At 43.3% G+C, this 26679-nt stretch overlaps 4 protein-coding genes across 21 annotated transcripts in view; 3 read left to right on the forward strand and 1 right to left on the reverse strand.

The window, feature by feature from the left end:
- sgip1a (SH3GL interacting endocytic adaptor 1a) overlaps positions 1–4847 on the forward strand; it is a 65353-nt gene extending 60506 nt beyond the window's left edge. For 11 of the 16 annotated variants that reach the window (XM_086161398.1, XM_086161402.1, XM_086161409.1 and 8 more), the window contains 2 exons: positions 1844–1997; positions 3376–4847. In XM_086161398.1, the coding sequence (XP_086017524.1) occupies positions 1844–1997; positions 3376–3427 (206 nt within the window). In that variant the 3' untranslated portion in view covers positions 3428–4847. Of the gene's footprint in view, positions 1–1843; positions 2009–3375 lie in introns of all 16 variants that reach the window. The other 5 variants (XM_086161399.1, XM_086161411.1, XM_086161404.1 and 2 more) reach the window with 1 other exon arrangement.
- Positions 4477–10865, reverse strand: insl5a (insulin-like 5a). Its single transcript, XM_086161415.1, has 2 exons — positions 10462–10865; positions 4477–7990 (listed from the first exon to the last, which is right to left on the reverse strand). The coding sequence occupies exons 1-2, from the start codon at positions 10637–10639 to the stop codon at positions 7833–7835; spliced, it is 336 nt and encodes a 111-aa protein (XP_086017541.1). The 5' UTR covers positions 10640–10865; the 3' UTR covers positions 4477–7832.
- Positions 10866–13704: 2839 nt separating this feature from the next.
- Positions 13705–18350, forward strand: pars2 (prolyl-tRNA synthetase 2, mitochondrial). 3 transcript variants are annotated; one of them, XM_086161916.1, is made up of 4 exons: positions 13705–13837; positions 15426–15756; positions 16776–17021; positions 17106–18348. In XM_086161916.1, exons 2-4 carry the CDS (start codon positions 15433–15435, stop codon positions 17985–17987), a joined length of 1452 nt encoding a protein of 483 aa, XP_086018042.1. In that variant the 5' UTR covers positions 13705–13837; positions 15426–15432; the 3' UTR covers positions 17988–18348. The 3 variants fall into 3 exon arrangements, with proteins under 3 accessions (XP_086018042.1, XP_086018044.1, XP_086018041.1); XM_086161918.1 differs by having other exon boundaries at positions 13706–13833; positions 17106–18349; XM_086161915.1 differs by lacking the exon at positions 13705–13837 and adding an exon at positions 14256–14273 and having other exon boundaries at positions 17106–18350.
- A 587-nt stretch (positions 18351–18937) lies between these two features.
- ttc4 (tetratricopeptide repeat domain 4) lies at positions 18938–26364 on the forward strand. The gene is made up of 10 exons (XM_086161416.1): positions 18938–19202; positions 19549–19666; positions 19750–19911; positions 20026–20103; positions 21373–21497; positions 21584–21670; positions 21755–21990; positions 24692–24776; positions 24881–24963; positions 26126–26364. Exons 1-10 carry the CDS (start codon positions 19092–19094, stop codon positions 26238–26240), a joined length of 1200 nt encoding a protein of 399 aa, XP_086017542.1. The 5' UTR covers positions 18938–19091; the 3' UTR covers positions 26241–26364.
- Positions 26365–26679: the final 315 nt, after the last annotated feature.

Consider the following 26679-nt stretch of genomic DNA (forward strand, 5'->3'; position numbering starts at 1 on the left):
TGGCATATATTTTACAGTAGAAAAATCACAGGCTGCACCACCAAATAAATATGTCAAAAATGTTGTTATTGTTATAGATTTAAACTGTAGTCTCAATTGACTTACTCAGTGTATTCTTGCGGGAACCGAGTAGGGACACACATAAAGACCTCCTTCAACTGCTCTGAGTTTCTCTTTTTTTCAGTCTTTATTACAGTCATGCTTGAAAAAACAAGCTCACATAGGTGTGCTGAGGAGAAAAGGCACAGAGCTGAAATGGCTGTATTTGTCAGAATGAAGAACTCCTCAGCCAGCAACAGTCAACCAGGTGTATATACCTAGATACTACCTAGGGAGACTCACAGCTTCGTTAACTGTTGCCATCTAGTGGAAGAGCATTTGATTGTTCTGCCTGTCACTGCATGCTGTCCACATAGATAGAGGTACCAAGACATCATTTGCATTGAGGTGAAATCAGGTGAAAGTGATCATTTTTCCACGGCACACCTGATGATCTCTCATGGCACACTAATGTGGCGCAGCACAGTGGTTGGGAAACACTGCTCTACATGACGTAAATTAATGACTTCTTCTTCTTCTTCTTTCGGCTATTTGCCACAGCGAATCAACTTTCTCCATCTAACCCTATTCTCTGTATCCTCCTCTCTCACATCAACTACCCTCATATCCTCTCTCACTAGGTCCATAAATCTTCTCTTTGGTCTTCCTCAAGACATCTTGCCTGGCAGCTCCAATTCCAGCATTTGTCTTCCAATATATTCACTATCCCTCCCCTGTACATGACCGAACCATCTCAGTCTGGCTTCTCTGACCTTCTCTCCAAAACATCTAACATGTGCTGTTCCTCTGATAGACTCATTCCTGATCCTATCCATCCTGGTCACTCCCAAAGACAACCTCAACATCTTCATCTTTTTATAAATATAAATAGTGAAACAATTAAGAGACATCAAAAGACATCCACAAATAAATAGACAACAGAGTGAACAACAACAACAACAAGGAGAAGAATATTCTACAGAATTGCGGGGGGGGGGGGGGGGGGGGGTGAAAATAGACAAGTGAGAATTTATGGACATAGTGAGACAATATGAAGTTATTTATTGTGAGAGAGGGTTATGCAGAGAATAGGCTTAGATGGCAAAGGTTGATGCGCTGCGGTGACCCCGGAAGGGAAAGGCCTAAAGAAAAAGAAGTCTACATGACGTGTGAATGGTTGATGTCACCATATGACGCGCAAATGAGCGTGGTCGGATTTATATATATACAATGTGTGAATGAGAGGATGAATGGTTGTTTGTCTCTTAAAAGATGTCTGAATGAGTCCCAGTCCCACTGAAACCCTGAGTGCAGGGTAAGCAGTTTAGAGTGATGAGTGAATGAGTGAATGAATGATACTTCACGTTGCCTATTTCTTAGGCTTTCATGGACTTATTTACTCATTCACTTAACTAAAAAAAACACTGTAAAACTGTTGACGCAGCTGTACTTGCTATCACTGGTTTCCTTTTTTTTCCTTTGGAACTGTACCTTAGCACTCCTGTTGCTTTAAAAAAATCAAACCCTACAATATACCTCAGAATAACTTCTCATTGTTGGTTGTTCTCTGTGACAAATTATCTACAATTTTTTTTGTACTTTTGCACCGTGGGTCTTAGAGTAACACCATTAAATGCTCTATATGTGTTAACGTATAGTAGTATTGACAATAAAGTTTGACAATAAAGAGTTTGACATTGATAGCATATGAGGCAGGAACTGCCCTGAGTATTGTTTCCACACAGACACATGCTGATCTACAGCATTTGCAGACAGTGTTACTCTGTGTGTGTGTGTCCCTCAGGAGTGGGATCCCTGTTGGCGCGCTTCCAGCTAACCGAGGGCCCCAGCAAACCGGCCCCGCTGGCGGTGCAGTTCACCAGTGAGGGCAGCACGCTGTCCGGCTGCGACATCGAGCTGGCCGGGCCAGGGTACCGCTTCTCTCTCATTAAGAAGAGGTTCGCAGCTGGTATGTTTTTGCATTTTCACATTCCGCCACTGAGGTTTTAGATCATTTATATCCCCACAAAATCAGCCAGACCTCTCTCAGGCACCATAAGGGGTCGGTTTTATGTTTGACGTGAATTATCAGCATAAAGCAGAATACCAGGCTGTTTTTTTTTTTGGTATGTTTGTTATGCATTTTCTTATTACCCTTGCACTTCATGTTTCACATCATATAGCTACTTTACACAACTTCAAACCTTATAAGGAGCGACTGTCCACAAAATTAAGCCATGAATCATGAAAATGTGTATTTATGATAAAGACTGAGGTTCGTGAGCAGAGACTGAGAAATGATGGACTCAACACAGGGACACCCTTGACTTACGAGCCTAACCCGATTTGCTTGAATATCAAATAAACTTTTTCCATTGAAATGAATTAAAATGGTATTAAAACCCCAAAAATAATACATAGGGAAAGAAACTTTTAAGAAATGAACTGGATTTATGAATTGTATTTACCTTGAAGATTGGATGAAGATGCATTTTACGTGTTCTAAAACAAGAAAATTGTACTTCATTGCAAACAAATTATGTAGAAATAATAATACATGAAAAAAGACTGGAGAAATGAGCTGGTTTTATTCAGTGTATTTAATTGAATATGGTGACGGCCATGAAGATGGTTAGAGGAGTTTTTCATTGGTGCTCCTTCGCTTAACTTAGTTTCCCCACGCTTAATGCTACAATGCTATTCTAAACTAATTTTGCTACACTTTATGTCTTAACTTCATTTATGAAGCCGCTCCTTTGTCCAAAACCATCAAACCGTACCCGACCGTCTTTGAACAACTCTTCCGACAACCTCATCTGTCCACGTTCCCGCATCCGCTGCACAAAACCCCCGTAAACATCTCCTGCCTTCTCACAGATGATGCTCTCCGTCACGTATCTCACTGACAACTTCTCCATCTCTTCACGAACGAGTCCCCAACACACACACCTCAATGGTGTTTTTCCTTGATGATTTTCTCTGGGCTACCTCGCGGTGACGGTGTGTCCCTCTGTCTTTAAACGCCAATTCATGGACAGCAGGCGGCTGTGTCGGAGTCAAACACCCATCCTCCTCGCTGCTAACTCAGATCTGGGCTCCAACACACCTTCATGCACCTGTTGATCTGTATACACACCAGCACCTACCATTGTCTTGGATTGCTTAGCGACACAAGCCCCATCTGCCTCTATTTGTCTCAGTCGGGCTCTCTAAGATTTGTCAAAAACCAAACGTGTAAATTCCCATGGGTTACTTTGGTCACAGGTAGTAGCTGTTAAACAATAAAGCACGCCGAGACCATGAGACTGAAACTGTTTTGTTTTTTGCCTTTTTTAGGCAAATACCTGGCGGACAACTAACCCGTGCAATCAGAGAGCAATGCTGTTGAAGAGATCGATCCCAGCGGACCGGGGCCAACACAAGAGGACGGAGCGACCCTGGACAGACACCCCCCACCCGCCCCCAGCCCTCAACCCTCTCTGAACCCTCTCGGCAGGTCTGCAGCCTACCCGGCAGTATTGTATAACATATAGCATTGTGGAGCTGTTCAAGGTCACGTAACCGTCGTATTTGTAGTCATCTCATAACATCCGTGTCGCTGCAGCCAGACACCCGGGTTCTTTCTCCTCCAAAGTCCTTCCTCCTCCTCGGGTTGATGTTTGGTGGGGTTTCGCTGCAGCTGCCTGACCGGCCGGGCCACATTGCCCCATCATCCCCGGTTTAGAAGGCGGCCAGCTCTAATGAGCAGGAACGGCGACTCCTGAACCGAGGAAAACGCTTAGTCAGTCATCGGCACATAGGGAGGCGGGGTTAGGTCCCGGGCAAATATATGGAACACATTGGACCGCAAGACTCAACCCATCTCTGGGTACTACAGGGTCACGGGGCGCTGTCCTTTCTACCCGAAATGCACTGATCGGTCAATCAAACCGCTTGAATCCTCCCTCTCTCCCCTGCCCCGATATCCACCGACATAGGGGCGTTCCAGCGGGTCAGCAGCTGCAGGGATCAATCAGCTCTGCGCTCACAGTCGCAAAGTTGTCGTTCTTCCCCATCAGAACAAAAAGAAGTGTACAAAGTGTCATTTTAAATCAGTAATATATGATATTAAAGGGCGTTTGGTGTTTTTCCCTGTATCGTCAGATAGCCTCTCTGTTGTTGCCGGGGCAGCAGTGTTAGACTCCAGACTACACCACAGCATTCTATTTTTATTTATTGACAATTTGTTGTATAAAACGTGACTCTGTATATGAATAGAATTTGAATGGTGTCGCAAGACTCCAAACCCTTACGAGTTATAACTATTTGATTTTTTTTTGTTATCTGTGTAGTAACCCTGTGTACAGTATGAGGTATACTTTTTCTGAATTTATTTCAGATATAATTTTTTTTTAATTCAAGTGCATCAGAAGATTTGAGCTATATATGGGGTGGGGGGAGGGTAATTTAAAAAAAAAAAAAAGAGAGAAAAAAAAGATGAATATCTTCCCTGATGCTGTGTGCTGGTCTGTGACAGCAGTGTTAATGTAGAGTTAGTGAATCCACGGGCAGCATCCAAACAAGTCCAGGGAAATGGTATCATTCACTTTTCTCGCTCGGAGGCCGGTATTCTGTCGCAAGTATTAGAAATTCACCTCCAAGAGCCTCCAGATTAAGAACTCCTTACCACCATGTTATTCCATTCACTCTAAAACTAAGGTTGTAAAAGACAAAAACAATCTTGATCATCTCAGCCAAAATCTTTGAGAGAAAATGAATCCTCCCGTCTTCCCAACAGTCCGGCTCTTCTTTTAAAATAAAAGACTACGACAACGAAGCGGTTGTTTTTTTCCCAGTAAAGCGGCAAAGAATCTCGACGTCTCCATGAACGTCTCCCACCCGATCCCTGCTCCAATCCATGGCTTTATTTTCTATTGGTCTCTGTGAGATGACGAGAGATGAACTGAGTTTCCGGAGCGAGGTGACGCCAACCAAAAGGCATGTTTTTGTTTGTTTTGTTGGTTTCCCCCGCGTTTCATGAACGTGCCCCACACAGCAGGTCCGTCAAAAAAAATATAAGCTGAATATTTTTAAAAACTGATGAACAACAAAACTAATTAATAAAATAAAATCATATTATATTGTTTAATGTGAATGAAAAACACTGTACTGATGTTCAAACTTCCTGAATGACGCTCAACATGAAGAACAATGTGTGTGTGTGTGTGTTTGTGTGTGTGTGTATGTGTGTGTGTGTGTGTGTGTGTGTGTGTGTGTGTGTGTGTGTGTGTGTGTGTGTGTGTGTGTGCGTGTTCTGCATATCATTGGTTATAATTCTGTTAAACACAAGCAGTTCTAGTCTTTCTGAGAGCCGCGCTGGACGCCACTTAGCCCACAACGTGTTCTCCTGTCCCAATGATAGACTCCTCCATCGTCCTGTGAAGTTCTCTCACCTGTGAAAATTGAAAATAAAAATCTGACCCGGGTTGCGGTGGAATCTCAAAAAACCTGAGCGATTTTTATTCTTTTTTTTTTTTTTTTTTTTTTGCATCAGAGCCAGGACAAGCCGTCCACCTCTGTGCGCAACAGTCACTCCAGCATTATCTCCAGAGGCCGCCATGTTTGTTTTAAAGCTATCGCCATGGCAGTGGTGATAAGCTCCTTCAACTTGAATTTGGTTGCATCTTTTGATACGAAAGTAGTTTTTTTTTTCTTTCCAGAGACTCAGTGGTGAATTCATCCTTCACTCCTTTACTGTGGCATGTAAAAAAAGCATGCAGACTAAAAGACAATAAAAATAAGAGAAAAAAAAAGGTGCGGCATCTGTGGCAGTAGATAGTACTGAAATGACGTGTTGTGCTGAGTGTCACCTGTGTTGACGTGAAGACCATTAGGGAGTGTGTGTGTTATGCGTGCGTGTGTATGTGTGTGTGTATGTGTGCGTGTGTGCTCTACAAGCCAGAATGCTTTCGGTTGTGTACCAGTTAACCTCAGACACGTGTGCGAGCTCTTTGTCCATAACATAATGATGCTAAGATGACCTTAGTTTGCTTCTTTCCAAAAACCAATAAAAGTTATAACTGGACGTCCTTTGCTTGTGTTTCACTTCCAGGACAAGAGGTTTGGGGAAGGGTGTCAGTTAGATTCCCAGCTCCTCCTCAGCTGTGCGTGAGCGCTTCAGTGCTGTGTGTGTGCGTTTGTGCGTGCGTGCGTGCATTAGCAAATATACCTTACAGATGATCTGGTTTTGTTTTTTTATGTTCTATTCATTTCCAGGGGCGGCACAGTGGCGCAGTGGTTAGCGCTTTGGCCTCACAGCACGAAGGACCCTGATGTGATTCCTACAGAGGGCCTTTCTATGTTGAGTTTACATCTTTCCTCCAGGTTCTCCGGTTTCCTCCCACAGTTCAAAAACATATAAAAGGTTAATTGGAAAAAAAATTGGGAAAAATTGCCCGGAATTGCCCAAATCATCATCCTTTTCCTTTGGGCTTTTCCCTTTGGCAGTTTCCACAGCGAATCAGCCTTCTCCATCTAACTCTACTCTCTGTATTCTCCTTACTGTCTCACACCAGCTAACTTCATATCCTCTCTCACTACATCCATACATCTTTTCTTTGATCTTCCTTTGGACCTCGTGTCTGGCAGCACTACCTTCAGCAACCTTCTACCCAGATCTTCACCATGGTTTGGAGCATTCATGTCCAAACCATCTCAGTCATCACCTTATCTTGGTCATACATGTCCTGCACCCCTGTGACAAATTCTTCTTTTTCTTTGGGCTTTTCCCTTCAGGGGTCTCCACAGGGACTCAACCTTCTCCATCTAACCCTGTTCTCTGTATCCTCTCTCACTACATCCAACAATCTTCTCTTTGGTCTTCCTCTAGCCCTCCAATTCCAGCTAGAAATCTGTCTACCAATATATTCATGATCCCTCCTCTATACATGACCAAACCATCTCAGTCTAGCTTCTCTGACCTTCTCCAAAACATCTAACATATGCTGTCCCTCTGACAGACTCATTCCTGATCCTAACATCCTGGTCACTCCCAAAGAACCTGAACGTCTTCATCTCTGTTAGAAAAACACGTCCATTCACTTCTGTGAAGACGTGCAACTATTCACCCTCTCATTCGGCCATCTTACAGACATACAGCCATTCAGTCTGGGCAGTTTAGGGTCTCCAAAGACTTCCTGCATGTGTTTGGACTGGGAGGAACCCTGAGGATCCCCACACAGACAGGGGGAGAACATGGAGACTCCACACAGGAAGGCTTCCCCCTGTGGGAATCCAATCAGGGATTTTCTGGCTGTGAGGTGGAAGCGCTAACTGCTGCACCAGCGTGCATTAAGATGCAGATACCTCCTGTAACTAAAGTACGTGTTTTTATGTTTCTACTGGGGGATTTCAGAGACGAAACAAAATGGCACAAGAAAATTTATTCGTCAAAAATAGAGTGACAGAATACAGCTCAGTTCTCTTAAAAATACATAAATGCAGGCAGAGGCTCATCCGGTGGAGACACCACACGTGAAGCCAGACAGAGACGAGCTCCAATGCGATCCCTGAGTTCTCTTCTTTGAACTTGATTATCATTTTTTTTATTGATTTATTATTTTTTGCATGAATTTATGTCACCATTAAACATGTACGCTTTCATTATTTGTTTGAGAAATAACGTTCCGGTCTCTCACGAAAATAGCTAAAGCAATATTGAGATCCTATTCATCGGCTGAAGCTTCTTCTGAGTTGAGGTGGCTGGAGTCCCTCAGGCGGAAGAGGTGAAGGAGGAAGGGAGATGGTGGTGGTCCTCAGCAGAGGAAGTTTAGGTCGCTCTTCCTGCAGCCCACCTGGCAGCAGATGGTGGTCAGGATGTTGTTAATGTCCCGCCGGGTGAATTCAGGAGAATCGGGGTTGCTGCTCCTCCTGCTCCTCAGGTTCTCCAGGCTGCTCTCCTCCATGGACAGACCTTCAACCCAGAAAGACATGGTTGTCAATCAAACACGGATCTGGAGCACACGGCATCCGTTCTGAAGGATTATGAGCTTTTGTTTTGATCAAGTTGAAGCAACAATTGATTTGTAGATCTATCTGCCATCCTCAGGGGTGAAGAAGAACATGGTTTCCCCTATTACAGGGGTGTCGGACTAATTTTCCTGAGGCCCACATCAACATAGTTTTTGCCCTCAAAGGGCTACATGTAACTAAATGTAACGAAATGTAAAATTTCTGTAATTAATCCTTAATGTTAAATAATTCTGAATTTATTACTCATTCAAATCCAAAATGTAACATATGCATTTGCATAGATGAAAATAAAATTATTTTTACTAGTTGCTCTGTTACATAGCTAGCTTTCACAGCAATAGTGTTTTTGGATGTGGCTTTCATAAGCACATTCTGCTGCCATCGTAGTTTGCCTTTTAATTCTTGGACAATTTGCTGGTTTTCTGGAAGGCTGGAAGGCTCTTTGACATACTTAGCTCCGTGTTTGCGGTCAAAATGACACCACACAACAACCGACACTGCCTCATAACACAATAGACATACCGTCATTTTTCCTTGAAGCACAGTTCCACTTGTTGAAAATGGCATTAATATGGATACACTGCAATCTAATGGTCTGATGGTGCACTTTGCAGATAATATGATCGGCATGAATTGCAGGAAATGTAGTTAATGATCATTGCACGCATTTGCCTCATTTATTGACAATCAGACGTTCTCGCGGGCCATGGAAAATGACGTGGTAGGCCACTTTGACCCGCGGGCCTTGAGTTTGAGACATGCTTTATTGGAAACGGGGATTTGACATAGACTAGATGTTTTTATAGCTTCTCTACCCTTCCAACAACACTGTCATTATAGAATATATGCATTCATCCAGTCACAATCACACTTATCCTGCATGTATGGTAGTAGAGGGGCTAGAGCCCATCCCTGCTGTGATTGGCTAAGAGATGGGACTTACACAAACCATTCACTCATTCACATATCCTATGGACAACCATTTCGTTACTCATTCACATGTCATATGGAGACAAACACCCATTCACCCATTCATTCAAACATCTGGGCAGAGTAGGGTCTCCACTGAGCCAACTGCATATTGGTGGACTGTGGGAAGAACCCCATACAGACATGGAGGAAAACATGAAGGCTCCAAACAGAAAGGCCCACTGTGGGAATCTAACCAGGGACCCTCTGGTTGTGAGGCAGAGGCGCTGACTGCTGTGTAATGAATACGTATCCAGCCGCGTCCGCGTTGCTGCGGGGTTGCCCGGGGATGCAAAGCAGGCTAGAGATTAGTCTTGTGTAACCAGAGGTTCATGTTCTCATTAACAAAGGAAACTAAAGGACTGACCAGATTAGCGCTGTGCTATCATCTTTTACACTGTCACTTTACTCTCTAATCAGTGTGCTGGGTAGGCTTAGTGGGAGTGTGTGTGTGTGTGTGTGTGTGTGTGTGTGTGTGTGTGTGTGTGTGTGTGTGTGTGTGTGTGTGTGTGTAGAGGACCAGACTGCTACACTGAAATGATTACGGTGGTCTCTGGCTTAATCGGATAACGCACAGATGATATGTCCCTGTTTGAGGACACCTGTCTTACAAGCACCCGCTGCACAGAGTGAGAAACTTAAACGTGCTGAAATGGAGATTGACACAACCTGGAAAAAAAAATTACTAGACCTTGAAAAGAAGGAAGAAAAACACCTTTGATGGATTCAACCAGAGAATCAAACATTCAGTCAGTCATTCATTCATTCATCATCCACGTCATTTACCCCAGCTGTCGCTCAGAAAGAGGCGGGGTTCACCCTGGGTCAGTGGGATTGCCGCATACAGACGTTCAACCATTCACTCACTCGTTCACACACCCTAGATGTACAACTATTCACCCTCTCTTATACACGTCGTATGGACACAAACAACCATTCATTCACATGATATCTGGACATACAATCCCTCATCCCACCCGCTCATGCTTGCACACACACACACACATTAAAATTATTACAATTTTTATACTTTTTTTTATCTTATAATTTAATTTAATTTAATTTAAATTCTTTATCAATCCTTTGTGGGGAAATTCCTTCTCTGCATTTCACCCTTCATGGATGAAACATGAGCAGCTGGCTGCCTTCTATCAGTGCCAGGGGAGCAGTTTAGGGTTCAGTGTCTTGCTCAACAACACTTGGACACACTAGGAGCCGGTAATCAAACAAGGATTGTTCAGCTCCAAGGACAATCGCTCTATCTACGTTGCCCCATTTTTTATTTTATTTTCATTTTTAATACATTTTTAAAAAAAACACAAATTGCTGATAAAAAATGGCTACAATATAATCCATGACAAACTAATTAGAAAATAACAAATACAGTGGTGGAACAAATGATTGTAACATTAAATGAATAAAAACGTAGCAAACGCTGCTCACCGTCTGTGTCATCAACATCATCGGGGATCCTCCTCCAGCGGGACCCCCCACAGGTGTACACCACTGCCCTCAAGAACTCCCGACCGCACAGCTTCATCGCCGTCACCTCGGCCCTCGCCTGAGCTGTGCACACTGCCACCGCACACAGCAGGAGAGGCACCACTGCCGCAACTCGCATCCTCTGACCCAAACTCGTCTCCACACACTCTGAATTGTCTGCTGACCTGCTTTTGCTGCTGCTCGAGTTCCACAGCTACAGCTCAGCGGATTTCTTGTTCGGAGTGTGAGCATCCCTGCGTTTTATGCCGTCCACTTTTCAGCTCCACCTCCCCCTTAGCTGGCCTTTCACCCTCCTCTATCACACACACACACTTCTTCACGGTCCTGTTTTATGTTTCCGGTGTTCCCCCAGCATCACCTCTTTTAGGAGATGACAGCGTGGACTATCAGCTGGCAATCACCTCAGACAAGGGCAACCCCAATCCACCCCGTCCAGCCCTTGTGATTGTCCTGACCTTCACCAAAGAGCTCATTATCAGATGCAAAATGAGCTTGAGCAGATGTCCCCATGTGTTTACGATGCCTTGAGTGCCCCGCCAGCCCTGGGCTTTACAGCAGGGGAGGTGAGAGTCAATGTTGACAGGCCATCATTGCAGTCGTTACAGCGTGGCGGGACTCTTCGTCAGCTCACTTCGATCATTATCAGGCAGAGGTCCCACTTTGGAAGTCCATGAAATGTAAGAGATGGGTGGAATTGATTGGGAGGAAGATACTTCATGCGCCATTTCACGAATCACCATCACCGTTTCTACTCAGAGGAAATGACACACCAAAGGAACTTCACCTCTTCGGGTCAGGACCCCGCCGCCCACCTGGAGGACAAGGGACATCTTCATCAAACTGGAAAATTCAACCCAGTTGCTGCAATACAACTCACTTATGAAGCTCTGTGAGCAAGTGTGTGTGTGTGTGTGTGTGTGTGTGTGTGTGTGTGTGTGTGTGTGTGTGTGTGTGTGTGTGTGTGTGTGTGTGTGTGTGTGCGTGTGTGTGTGTGTGTGTGTCACTGATGATGTTATCAGAAACACAAACCTTGTGGAGATGTACCACTGTTCACCCTCTCATCACTTGTCAAGACAATTCAGGTTCTCCACTGAACTTCCTGCATGCTGTTGGACTTGGATTGCCTCAAAAATAACCCTCAGATGTTAAGTTTTCAAATGAATCTTTGATAAAATGGTTTGAACATAAGCGGTTCGACTACCTGGAGAAATCAGAATATGTTTTATTGGAAGCACCGAGACTCGCTGTTGAAATGCACTAACTATCAAAGTCATTGTGAGATGAGATGAGATGTAACAATGGTAACAGAAGAACCAAGAAAAAAATTGAAAAATTTGGTTCAGTCATCGCTCCAAGGCTATTGTCCAGGAACAGATACAGAAAACACTTAACACTCATTATAAATTAAAATACTTAAATACTTGGAAAATATTAAATATTAAAATACATTAAAGAATACTTAAAAAGGTAGACTAAAAAAGACAAAGTTACAAGTTAGCATGGGCGCTGCCGCTGCAGGCTACCTCCTCTCATGGCGCCAAAGAGCAGAGAATTTGTATCCTTTGTATTCAATATACAACACACACATACAAGACCAAATGTTATATAATGTATGATACCATGCGCTTTAGGTTCCAGATATAATTTAAAAAGATATAAGTATGTACCTTGAGCTGCACCACCGTAACAATATTTGACTTTATTCAATATTAACGGCAAGTAAATGTAATGTTACCAGAGATACTCCTGCACTAATGGGATTGTAAGTATCTCAAGAAGACAATCAGACGCCCGTGTCTCCAGGACTCCATCTCTTCAAGAGGGCAACAAAATAAATGGACAAAAACCAAACAGGCTGGGAGCACAATGATGTTTGCGTCTTCCAGGATCTGTTAAGCCTGCAGACTAAAGAGCATAAGAGACGGCAGGATTCTGTTTGCCGTGTGAGCTGACAAACAGGTGTCATCATCGACTGACTGACATAATGATGGTTTTAAAATTGCCAGTATAAAATGCGATAAAGGCAGCAAATGTGCATTTACACCGACAACAAAGTACAATGTCCACAGAGGTGACACGCACTGTTGTCTGTTCAATGTCATCAATCGAATCTGAGAAGTCACCCTCTCCGCACAAATGTTAATTCTAATTTCAGATTTTTTGGAGACTCATGAAGTATCACTTCAAATCTTTTTATTTCAATTAGTTTGTGGAAAATCTGCTGTTCCTTGTTTATTTTTTTTTCATCATCTTTATGAATACAGTGATGGAGAAAATGTAATATGACTTTCAGTAAAGAGATGACTGTTCAGCAACTTCATGTATTTCTTGCAGATTTGAGAGTGTTTAGGCAATTTCATGCATCATTTGGCACATATAGCGTTTGTCACTCTTGGAATATGCATGTAAACCTTTTCTCTGTTTGCTGTGAAATGGTTGTCATCCTGACATAATTCCTGCAGCTCATCAAACCAAATGGAAATGTCTTGGTTTTAAGGAATTCCGCCAACCTGCGCTTGAGTTGCATACTAAAGCTGCACGCTCAAAGTGTGCATTCTGTGAACACAAGTGTTTGCATTACAATTTACACTTTATCTTTTAGCTTGTGCACCCTGCCAGCTCTGTTTACGTTTCATTGCAATTATATGATTATTATTTAATGTTTTGTGATTTGGTGATTTGCTATGTATCTGGCTTCACTGTGCACAGCAAAATGAGAATTTCACAGCAAAGGGAAACTTGTTTCCAGACTGTACATATGACAAGAAACATGTAGAATCTCGAATCTAAATTCAATTAGAGATTATCGTTTTTCGATTCTAATTTATAGTTTATGGGCATCATATCAACCCTTTTATTTTAAACGAGTATGGTATCACACATGTCTAAAGTTATTTAACAGTAACAGGAATAATAGATGCCATGTAAATGTACTTCCCCAGTGAGTCCAATTGGTGGCGTTAATGAGGCTTTTAACTGGTTTCCCACAAGAAGGCAGTGTCATTCGAGCTTGTTGTACCAACTGGAATTGTTACATCTCTATGTACACGTTTCGCTTCCCGTCCGAGATCTTCTTCACTCCTGCAGAAGCTTAAACGCTGAGCAGCCACCATGACCTGGAGAACGGAGGACCTTTCGCTCCTCCGGGGCTTTAGGGGGCAATACTGAGCAACCCTCCCCGATGAATCTACAGTAGTCACAACGCGAAGAGGAGACACCTTCAATTTTTGGAAACTAACTAAATAGACGTACAGTGGTCGATGTAGATGAAATATACCCGTAGAAGTGGAAGAAATCAAAGTGGTTGACGAAGTAGGTACGTTTTGGTGTTTTTTTCGTTTGAATAAAAAGTCCCGGTAGCGTCTGGTTCAACTACAGAAGCTAACCGTGGCTAGCGGTGTTAGTTATTGCTAACCCCACGTTTCCTAGCACTTTTCTCCAGTCAGGAAAATGTTTTGTTTGTCGTGGCTGAGATGTCTCTAGTTGAATATATAAACATTTCCCATAAGTAGGGAAATCCAAAGCTCGATGTTTGTCAATTTCAAAGATACAAGACACTTGACGACCTTGACTTCACCCATAGTACATTGATAGTGTTTGGTTTTCGGGGTAATTTGTGCTTGGTTTTGGTGAATTATTGTTTGTAATATTTTTATTCCCTAATCTTAGATTTTGATTCTAAACTGAATGATTGCCATTTTATTCATTTCAGCCATGCAATCCGTGTTGAAGAGAGCCGATGGTGTGATCCTGTGAGGGCCATTTGTAAACTTGGTACTTTAAGAGATGAAATGTATTTTAATTATGTATTTCAATGAGTCCCATGCTTGGGAAATTGTTTCGCAGCAAGACATACAAGGAAAAGGCAAGCTATAAATACACGTAAAAAAAGAATTAGATTCTAAAGTGTAAAAGTACAAAGTGTAATCTAAAAAAAATGTCTGTCCATATTTACCAATGTACAAGAATAAAAAATGAACAAAATGGCAATGTGAGGTTGCGCTGTAACTGATTGGAGTGAGTTATTCTATTGGGTTATGGCATGAGGTAGGAAAGATTTCCTGTGTCTCCCCGTTGGACAGCGGAGCTGTAACAGTCTGATGGAGAGGCTGTTTCGCTGTCTATCAAGTGTGAGAGGGAGGATGTGGTTATGGTTGTCCATGATGGACAACGGATTCTTAAGTGTCCTCCTTTCCACCACAGTCTCAAAGTTCTCGATCCTGAGACCAATCACAGAACCAGCAATCCTGATGACCCATTCCCGTCTGTGGGAGTCTCTGGCTCTGATGCTGGTCCCCCAACAGCTGCAAAAAAAAGATGATACTGGAGGCAATAGGCTGATAAAAGATCTCCAACATCTTGCTGCATACCTTAAACGCTCTGAGCTTCCTGAGGAAGCACAGTCTGCTCATTCCTTTCCTATACACAGACTGTGCTGGATCTCCAGTCCAGTCTGCTGTCAATCACGACAAACAGGAATCTATAGTTCTCCACCATCTTCACCACTGTCTCAATGCCTGTGCATTTCAGAGTCAAGTTGACTTTAAATCTTAAAGTGGTCTTGCCCTGCCTCAGCTCTCCCAAGCTGCTCCTGTCAGGTTCCTTAGGTCAGCTTCCAACAATCTGCTTCGCACTGTAGACAGGCCATCTGTTTTAAGACCTATCAAAAAACCTACTTTAACTCCCTGGCCCACTCCTGGCAATCATACTGATTGTTGTGAGTCCTCATACCTTCCTGCACCTCCAGTGTTTGTAGTTTCATGTCCTTTGTTTTTACCTTCCAGCACTTTGTTCCAGTTGTTGCTTTCTAAAGTGTTTTATAAACAAAGTTGATGTATTGATTGACGTGTCTGCCAAATTGTACTGTTTATTTATTTATTTATTTATTTATTTATTTATTTTAGATCCACCATGGAGCCTCTCATCTTTCGGGTTTGGGAGAAAGTCTTTCCGCGACTCCACAGAACCTCACTGCCTTCCCAGAGGAGCTACTCAGGTTGTGCCGAACATACAGCGTTTCCTGCCCCTTCCCAGCCCAGACAGGTCAAGCCAAGCCTCTTGGTGTCTCGCCTCTATCAGCCGGGAAATTTGCGTGATGTGGGTCCGGACAGTCGGCTACAGGGGGATCTGACCTGCAAGAGTCAGAGACTCATGCAGCAGGCAGGACTCATTCATCCTGCTAATCCAGGCTGCTACTACTACCTTCCTGCCACTGTCCGCTCCATGGAGAAGCTCGTAAGATGTTTTAAGTTTTTTATTCAGAGGAGAGTGTAATTGCAGACGACATTGTGATCTGTAGTGAGACCATTGAACAGGTTGAGGAAAATCTTGGAGGTGGAGGTATGCCCTAGAAAGAAGAGGAATGAAGGTTAGTGGCAGCAAGACAGAATATATGTGTGTGATTGAGAGGAACCCGGGTAGAGCGGTGAGGCTACAGGATGTGGAGATCAAGACGTTGGAGGATCTCACGTACTTAGGGTCAACAGTCCAGAGCAATGGAGAGTGTGGAAAGGAGATAAAGAAACTGGTTCACGCAGGTTGGTACGGGTGGAGAAAAGTTTCAGGGGTACCATGGGGATAGAGGACAATCAAACAGAATGAAAGGAAAGGTGTACAAGACAGTGGTGAGACCGGCGATGCTGTATTGTCTAGAAACAGTGACAAAACACAGGAGGCAGAGCTGGAGGTCACAGAGATGAAGATTTAGAGGTTCTCTTTGGGAGTTACAAGGATGGGTAGGATCAGGAATGAGTCCATCAGAGGCAGAGGGACGGCACATGTTAGATGTTTTGGAGAGAAGGACAGAGAAGTGAGACGTAGTGAGAGAGGATATGAAATTAATTGGTATGAGAGAGGAGGATACAGAGAATAGGGTTAGATGGAGAAAGTTGATTTGCTGTTGCGACCCCTGAAGGGAAAAGCCTAAATGAAAAGAAAATTCAAAGGTCAGTTTGTCCTCCTTTCCAAAATTCTCTAAAATGAATCTGTAACTCAGTAGCAAGAGACATAAAAAATACAGGAAACTTTGTTTTAATGGAATCAAAGAAGGTGTAAGAGCTTTGTGGGAATTATTTGGTTTTTCTTTCCGGAAGTTACTTCATGGAAGATACTGCTTCTGCGTGTTTCATTTGTCAAACCAATTGAGTCTAAACATTATCTCTATAAATTAGTAAATATGTTTGGAATATCAATAATTGCTGTGTAAACTGATCTTACGGCCCGACTCTAAAATCACTGCTGTCTTAAATCTATAGGTGAGAGTCATTGACCAAGAGATGCAGGGGATCGGTGGGCAGAAGTTGGACATGCCCAGTTTGAGCTCAGCTGATCTCTGGAAGACTAGCGAGCGATGGGACTTGATGGGAAAGGAGCTGTTCCGCTTGAAGGATCGACACGGTGCCGACTACTGCCTGGGTCCCACCCATGAGGAAGCAGTGACAACGCTGGTCGCTCACCAGACAACGCTGTCCTACAGACAGCTGCCTCTGCTTCTCTACCAGGTCAGCACCCATGACCTTCTTGTCAGTCTTACAAGGTCATAACTGCAGTCTCAACATCACCCCCCCCCCCCCTTTTCGAAACAGATCACTCGCAAATTTCGAGATGAGCCGAAGCCGAGGTTTGGTCTGCTCAGAGGGAGGGAGTTCTACATGAAGGACATGTACTCATTTGATGTCAGCGAAGAGGCTGCTCACCAGACCTACCAGTCCGTGTGCCAAGCGTATGCCAGGATATTCGCGCGCTTGGGCCTGCGGTGTGTTCAAGTGCAAGCTGACACGGGAAACATCGGCGGTAAACTCTCCCATGAGTTCCAGCTTCCAGCAGACATCGGCGAGGACAGGCTGCTGGTGTGTGAGAGCTGCTCCTTTTCTGCAAATGTAGAGACAATGTTGGCAGACAGAAAAGACTGCCCTCGTTGTAAGTCAGGCATGCTGGTAGAGTCGAAGGGCATTGAGGTTGGCCACACCTTTTACTTGGGGAAAAAGTACTCCCACATATTTAACGCTACCTTCAGCAATGCCCAAAACAAGCCCAGCGTTGCAGAGATGGGCTGCTTCGGACTCGGCGTGTCCCGTATTCTCGCGGCAGCTATTGAGGTGATGTCCACAGAAGAAGCTATTTGCTGGCCGGGACTTCTTGCCCCCTACCAGGTCTGTGTGTTGCCACCAAAGAAAGGCAGCAAGGTGGACGAAGTGACAGATTTGGCTGAAGATTTGGTTCATACTTTGGGAGAGGCGCTGCCCCGGTTGAGAGGCGAAGTTGTTCTCGACGACAGATCACACATGACAATCGGTAAGAGGTTGAAGGACGCCCGCAGGCTGGGTTACCCTTATGTTGTAGTGGTCGGGCAGGGGGCTCTAGAGGAAACACCCAGGTTTGAGGTGATCTGTCAGCAGACAGATGAGACACTATTCCTGTGTAAAGATGAACTCTTCGATCTTTTGGGAAGGGTGGAGACCATATGAATTCCTGGCATTTTATGACTGTGAGCTTGATTAAAATGTTTGTAAGTCACTCAGTGAGGTGGTGGGGAAAGAACCTCAGGGCCTTTTATGTCTTGTCATTTTAGCAGGAGGACTGGAAGTGTTTCTGAATGTATGTTTTGTTTCTAACTTGTGAAATGTCTCATTCACACACATTTGATGTTTTCATTGTTGTGAAATTAAAGCCACTTCTATTGTGGTATTGGCCATGGTATAAGAAGGAGCACTTCGGAGACCTACTTTTGATATTTTGATACTCGAGGGACACAGTTTGAAATTTGCAACAGCTATAAACTCAATACAGAACATCAGTTTGATTCTTTGAAATTAAACTATGCTAACCCCTTTATAAATAAAACATGTCTTTATACATATCACATGTGAGGAATGGATGAAGGCATTAAAATAAATTTCCTTAAAATATAGCAACAAGTAGCTCTGAACAAAAATTGTTCAAACTGGTAAGAAAACTAGTAAACACCTGAAAATCCAAATTTACAAGGGCCTACAAGAGACATTAAACTTAATAAGATATTGATTGTATTAAACAATATGAACATTACTACCACTATGCTGTTGGCCTACATTACCTTAATATGATGACTGAATTGTCAAGGTATTTTAATTATTTCGGTGCCAGTATAGTGATATTTGGAGTAGTAATTCAACGCCGGGGCGGAACCAATCACTGACTTTCGTGTTTCCGCACGGACTTGACAATCCAAAGTTTACAAGAGACCTTAAACACAACATAGAATATTAAATGTATTTAACACAATGAACGATGAATCAACTATACTTTTAGCCTTAACTACCTTAATATGATGACTGAATTGTCAAGGCATTCCAATTATTTCGGTGCCAGTAAAATGGTATTTGGCGTAGTAATTCAACGGCGGGGCGGACTTCCATGTTTCCCCACGGACCGCCTTCGGCGCCGTACCACCTACACACATGAAATCCGAAGCAGCCAGCTTCGGATTCCACGAGTTTACGGTCATCGTTCGGATTCAAGTGATGGATCAGTTGTAACAAATTATAAGAAAACGACGCGCAACGTGTTATTTCTTAATTTCTGGCCAAACCATGGCGTCCCCGACGGCCGGGAATGACAGCGACGACGACTGGGATGAATTTTACGACAAATTCAAGGGCTGCAGATACAAAAAGGGCTTCAATGAGAACAAATGGGAGGAGGTAACGTTACAAATGTAACCTCGAAACGGTCGAATGCTCAATTGGACGTTACTTGTGTTACCCCTGTGCACAGTTTTCATCCATGTTGTCATTTTGGTTATCGATATTTATCATTATTGTCATATCATTCTCAGCCTGTTTAATTTGATCTCTGTTGTCATTCTGTCATCTGTTCCTATTCTGTTATTCTCTCTTCTATTTTTATATATATTCCTATTTATTGATATTGTTTTTGTTGTACTGCTGTGACAAGCGAATTGCCCCTTTGGGGATCAGTAATGTATAATCTTATCAAGCAATGCTAGCTGGTTTGTTAATATATTTCCCCCGTCTATTTCCTACGCAGGAATTCGATAAAATACCAATGTTTATGAAAAAGGCCCCTCAGGAAATTGACCCTCAACAGCACCCAGAGCTCGCCTGCCTCCAGGCCATCATCCACGATGAAGACAGGCCCCCGGAAGGTAAGTTGATGTCTGTCCACCACAACCTTAGGGATGTGAAGTTGAGTCACACCTTCTGAAACTCTCCCATCCACATTCTCCAGAACAGGCGCGGAGTCTGAAAGATGAAGGCAACGCTTTCTTCAAAGAGAAGAACTACGAGAAGGCCATACTGGCCTACACTGGAGCCCTCAAGAAGAAATGCGGTGACCGGGAATTGGATGTTGTTCTTCTCACCAACCGGGCTGCAGCTCACTTCCATCTGGGTACAAAACCCCTGCATCATCCAGACTCAGGAGTTAACAAAGATTAAATAGAAATATAGCTTAATAAGCATTTTGAGTGTGAATTAACATTCAAAATTCTCACTTGTCCAATAGGGAACATGCGCTCTGCACTGAATGATGCTGTTGCAGCCAAGAAGGTCAAACCAGACCACCTGAAAGCCTTGACCCGCGGTGCGTCATTTATATGTCCTCTCAGATGTGATTGACCGATGATTCTTAGGCAATTATCCTTGCTCATATGCACATTCTTGGTCTTTAGAACTTTAATTTTAATGTGATTTACAGTGGGAGCGCATCAGGAATCTGCTCTGAGCCCCCTCTTATCTTACTGTGCTGATGGACAGACTGACAGATGAGGTCAGACAGGAATCTCCAATGGTCATGATGTTTGCAGATGACATTGTGATCTGTTGTGGGGGCAGGGAGCGGCTGGAGGAACATCTGTAGAGGTGGATATGTGACCTAGAGAGGAGTGAAGGTCAGCTGAAGCAAGACAGAATACAAGTGTAAATGAAAGAAACGGAAGTGGAAGTTCCTCTCCGGGAGTGAGGATCAGGAATGAGTCCATTGGAGCACATGTGTCAAACCAGAGGCCAGCGGGCCAAATGTGGCCTGGCATGTCTTTTTATGTGGCCTGTGAGAATGTCTTAAAAGGTCTGATTTTCTTAAAATAAATAAGTCCAATGTGTGCAGTCTAATGTGTGGAAGAGAAAAGTTGATGCAGATGGGAGGCTGTTTCATGAAAGATGGGAAGGCGAATACATGTTTGTTATTCAAGGAGAAAACTGGTATCTTTTGTGTTATGAGACACTGTCAGTTGTCAAACAGTACAATCTACTTTGGTGTTTTGACACCAAACACAAGTATGGCAAAGTTAGTCTTCTAGAAAAACAACAAATTGATATTGATAGAATTAGATTTTTCTTTATTCACCTGGACAGTTTGATCATTGATTGATGGGGTAATGTTGGTTTCTTAACCTGACAATATATTTTACATTTATAGATTATACATTTATACAATTGCCGCTACATGTGGCCCTTTGGGGAACAATTATGCTGATGTGGCCCTCTATGAAAGTGAGTCTGACACTGTTTTCAAGGGACAGCACATGGTAGATGTCCGGGAGAAATAGTCACAATGAGATGGTTTGGACATGGACCAAGGAGGGATGGCGAAGATTTGGGTAGAAGGACGCTGAGGTGGGAGCTGCCAGGCAGGAGGAAGAACGGAGAGGAGGTTGATGGATGGATGGATGGATGGAGGGGTAGATGGTGTGAGTCGTGAGATGGGGGCAGGTGATTGGCTGTGGCGTCCCCTGAAGGAAGCAGGCCAAAGGAAAAGACTGCACAATATTCAATGTTCAATGTACAATTTGATGTTTAATATGACCTGATATCCTTCATGTTTCCCCAAACATGGGCGTGCATCTCCATGCAGGCGCAGAGTGCTGCCTGGCTCTGCGTCACCACACAGAAGCTCTTCAGTGGTGCGACGAAGGGTTGCGGTCTCACCCCAGCGACAAGAAGCTGCAGGATCTGAGAGCGGCAGCAGATAAACACAAGGTGCGACGAGCAAAGAACAAATAACACCAGAGATGTTCACGCGACCTTCACTTGGCGCCGTAATCTGCTCTGTGTCTTTGCCCCAGAGGTCAGCAGACCGAGACACCAGGAAGCAGAAGGCTCGAGAGAAAAAGCAGCACGGCCAGAAGGAAGCGACCCTCGCTGCAATAAAGGTGAGGCTTTGTTTGATTGAATCACACTAACATTTAACAGTTACACATGCAAGGACCGACAGATATTCATGTGCTTCGACTCAGGAGAGAGGCATCAAGCTCTCCCGGTCTGCAGAGGCTCCGGGTTCTGACGGCCACGAAGAGGATGAAGGGTGTTCGGCAGCGATGGCGGAGCTGAGCCTTGGTGGCCTCGGTGCGGTGGGAGAATTGGACGCTCAGGTGTTCCTGGACCTGCAAGGCTCCCTGCACTGGCCCGTCATCTTCCTTTACCCAGAACACCAGCTGAGCGATGTTGTTGCTGCCTTCTGGGAGAATAACAGGTAGAAACCAAACATCCAGGCCGGCAGAGCCTGACATGGTGCTGCGCTTGGACACGGGTTGGATGAATCTATGTGACGTGTGAATGTCTTTGGAGGTTCTCAGTCATTCAGGTCACTATGAATTCTTTTCAAAATCTTCTTCTCGTGGCAACTGGACTCGAATTCCTTCACTTGAGGACGTTAAATCTGGGGTCAGGAGCCTATGGCTCACGAGCCAAGTGTGGCTCTTCTGACGACTGCATCTGGCTCACAGATAAGTCCTAGCTGACATTTCTTAACATGATAAATAATGCATAATTCTGCATACATTTATTTTATACTGTACCTGTTCAGGGTTGCATATGGCTGGAGCCAATCCCAGCTGTAATTCGGGTCACAGGACCTTATTTTTATTGGATAATGCAGCTGCCTACACAAGTAGGCGTGAGGTCAAGAAATAAACTTCCCTCCTTCTAATTGAAATAGCCAGCTAGCTAATTTATACAGGGCTAACACTTCTGACTATGAGGATGGCAAAAAGACAAAAAGATGACGAGTACCGTACATTTCAACGGGAATTGACAGAGGAATTGGCCTTTGTAGAGGTTCTGCTGTGTGTAATATGTGCTGATAAAATTTCATAGATGAAATCAAATATAAAGTGACTCTTCAAGACAGGTCATGTGGCCATGGCAGAAGAGCATGCCCAAGCTACACTGCAGAATGCAAGGCAGTCAGCAACAACTCCATGTATGGAGTATGGACGTGACACCACGTAACAACTATATATATATATATATATATATATATATATATATATATATATATATATATATATATATATATATATATATATAAAATGTCTGTATGTATTTAAATATATTCAGAAACTGATGATTTTAGAGGAAGGGTGTGTAAATGTTCTCTTCCAATCCAAGCTGAGACAGGCATCACCCCACTCCAGGGTCCTGAGTGCAGGATACCTGATGTTGATACTGAATGAATGGGTGAATTCTTACAGGATGGCAGACTTGTTTAATTTGTCACAAAGTTTTACTGGGGTTGATCACAGGGGGGCAGCACTGGGAAAGTCAGTATCCAGTAAACATGATCCAGCATTGTTAAATTAGTTTATTTCAAAAGGGGACAATGCAGTTTCATAAAACACATGAATAAAACATGAGTAAAAAAGCCAGAATCAGCCAAAGAGGTTATTTTTCATCTGTAATTCCCCTGCCATGATGTCAAAAATAGCAATCAGCCTGCATCATCCATATAGTGCAGGAAAGAAAAACAAAAGGAGAAACAAAAATGTAACAATATACTACTCAATCTAACCATGAATAATTAATATAAAGCAGTTTGGTAAAGTGAGATGTGCCACTGGAGCGATCAGTAATGCTCTTGTAAATATGCTGAGATGAGGTATATTGCACTAGGGTAATTAAAGTGCGGGGGAAAGTAGTACTTGGAGGATGAAGGGAGAGGCTGTAGAGGTATGAAGACAAAAATAAGGGAATTATGTTGAGTAGTAAATACTGAATAAACTTACAACAGGATTTATCTGTAGTTTTATTTTATCTTTCCAGGCTAGCTTATTGGCTGGTCTCTGTGGTTCTCTAAATTCCCCGCATCCTCTGTCAGCAGTTACTGTCTGTTGAACCAGATTGCCTTCTTGTTTTGGACGTTGCCATGTTTTTAACGACCATGGAGGTAACAAGGAAGTTGTCGGATATTTTCATTGACGCATAGAAATTTGCATAGATGAGCAAGAGATAGATGAATGGTGTTGAGGCAACATTGAAAGAACTAGGAAGTTTTATTTTGAATGAGTGGCATTTTGGCCCTCAAGCTATTCTGAAGAGCAGGGGAAACTGGAGAACAGAAGTGTGGTTCCAAGACAATGGGCCCACTGGAAGCTGCACAGTACCCTTGTAGATCTGGAAAAAGCAGACAATGGGTACTGATAGAGGACCTGTGCTTGGCATAGAAGTATGTTAGATTGGTGCAGGACATGTATGCCTGCTGTGAGACTGTGGCGATGTGTACTGAAAGGGTGATGGAGGCGGAGGTGGGAGTGCATCAGGGATCTGCTCTCAGCCCTTTCTTGTTTTGCTGTGTTGATGGAAAGTCTTGGGGACAAGGTCAAACAGGAATCTTCATGGGTCATGATGGTCACAGATGACATTGTGATCAGCAGGGAGAACAGGAAGCGGGTGGAGGAACATCAAGAGAGGTAGATATATGACCAAGAGAGGAGAGGAGAGGAAAGAAGGTTAGCTGCAGCATGACAGGATGCATGTGTGAAGGAGAGGAACTCAAGTGGAAAGGTGAGGCTACAGGGAGTGATGATCAAGAAGGTGGAGGTTTTAAGTAAAGAGTATAGAGGTTCAACAGTTCAAAACAGTGGAGAAGAGGTGGTAGAACATCTGCAAGCAGGTTGGAGCAGGTGGAGAAAAATATCAGCCAGAATTAAAGGGAAGCTGGAGAAGATGAATGTGACAGCAGGGGACGTGAAGTTGGTATAAGAGAAGAGGTTGCAGAGACCTGGGTTAGATGGAGGAAGATGATCTGATGTGGTGACCTCTGAAGGAAGCGCACCTCTGACCTCTCTTCCAAAGCCTGGTCCACCTGTTTACAGGACACGGATTGGTTCTCCTAGGACGTTCCCCAATGCCGACCGTGAGCTTTTTAAACATGTCTTCAATTTTGCCCATTTCAGTTTTGTAGAGCTCTTCTGGACCATGTTTGGAGAGCAGCTCCCTGATTGGGACGTGGACAGAAAGTATCACCCCCAGGATCTGGAGGTTTGTGTGCTTTGACCTTCAGCAAGAAAACAAATAACTGTATCCTGATATGAGGCCATCAGGTTAGAACCCGCAGCTGAGGACCCTTTTTTTCCCCACCTAAGCTGTTCTTCGAGGATGAGCAGACGAAGACCCTCCACAACGTCGACCCGCAGACATCACTTCTGGAGGCACTGCAGCACAAAAGGTTCGTGTTTCTAGAAGTTCCCACTGGTGTTTCATCATGGGATTCTTCAGAATCAGAGTACCGGTACTTCCCCTTTGAACACCGGGGGAAGGCATTACCTAGTGTGTCCTGGATCTGATGAAGCAGGTGAAACAAATCAATTTTACAAAAACTGTGATGTTTAAACACAGAAAAACTGAAAAATGACTCTTGGTTTGTCTGTTCGTTCACTCGTTGGCTAGCTAAAATTTTGGGGGAAAATTTTTCAGAAAAGTTAATTTTTTTGCAAGAATCGATTTTACAAAAGTTTAAACAATGAAAGAAAAAAATCTGAAAAATACCTCTGGGTCACTGTTCATTTGTTCATTTATTCGTTTGCAAAAATTTCAGGAATTTTTTCAAAACACTTTGTTTCTGTAAAATGGATTTCTGGGAAAAAAGAATTAAAAACGGTCGGTCAACAAAACCATAAAAAACTGAAAAATCACCGCCCATCCGTCTGTTTGTTCCCTCGCTCACTAAAATTTTTGTTTTCGTTTTTTAAATGTTTTTGGTGACAGTTTTTTTTTTTTTTTGCAGGAATCAATTTTACAAAAATTGTGAATTGTAAACGGGAAAAATAAACAGACGCAACACAACACTTGTCACTTTTCGTTCATTCATTGGTCCATCGCTCACTAACATTTGGGGGAAATATTTCAGAATACTTTATCTTTATTTTTATTTGCAGAAATCAATTTTACAAAAAAAATCAGTGAAATTTAAGCAATGGGAAAAACAAGTCACCCTTGTCACTATTCATAAGTCGTTTGTCTGTATACTAACATTTTCGGCAATTTTTTTTATAAAAGATTATTTTTATTAAAAATATTTTTGGCAAAATAAAGAAAACCTGGGAGGGATGGGGGAGGGCTTGGCAGCAATCTTGTGTGCCCTCATCAGGGTATCTGGCGCTGACGAACACCACAGTGTATTTAGAAGCGGGCTATTTGTTGCCTTTAGCTAGGCGGCCTTTCTTCAGCTGCTGACATTAGTCCACCCCCTTTTTTTTCCTCCCCTTTGACCGGCGAGTTGAAAACAAATATCTTCCTGTCAGCATATTTCATTCTTTTTGGGTACCAGTTCTTTATGCCTGACTGACATGTCTCCTGACTGTGTTCTTTGTCCTCCCCTCCACCCGCAGGTTTGTCGTCAAAAGTGGAACACCCACCTTCCTCGTCGTGGTGAAGAACTCGCCGTTCAGGAAGGTCTTCTTAACAGGCAAGAAGATTCAATGGAAAACCTCCAAAACACATTGACAATCCTCCACACCACTGATAAAAATATTATATTAATATATTTTTAATAAACCCTAGCTGGCTCTGTCTGTTGTACACTGGTAAGAGCAGTGTGGATTAAAAAGCAATCCGGAAAAACGAAAAAGCGCTTCCTCTTTGATTTCATTACAAAGGTAGTAAGGAGAGAGCAGATGGTGGAGAGGGGAACAAGTTTTAAACAATCAAAATCTATTTGGTCAATGCAGTATGATGCAGAAGTAATGTGCTCAGAGCATCTTACCTGGCAGTGGGGAAATGCATCCAATGGTCTTGTGAGCGTCAGCAGAAGAGCTGAAGGTATCTATATCTGCCAGATAGTGGACAAACCTGAATTTGTGCACAGTGAAATGCAAGTATCTGGTACTGGCAATGAACTTCATGACCTTTTTAGGTATGAAGCATGCCGTTTGATATCTTTTGC

The sequence above is a fragment of the Fistularia commersonii genome, chromosome 16, assembly GCF_037954325.1.
Source record: "Fistularia commersonii isolate RoL2024-O1a breed Wild chromosome 16, RoL_Fcom_v1.0, whole genome shotgun sequence".
Classification (NCBI taxonomy): domain Eukaryota; kingdom Metazoa; phylum Chordata; class Actinopteri; order Syngnathiformes; family Fistulariidae; genus Fistularia; species Fistularia commersonii.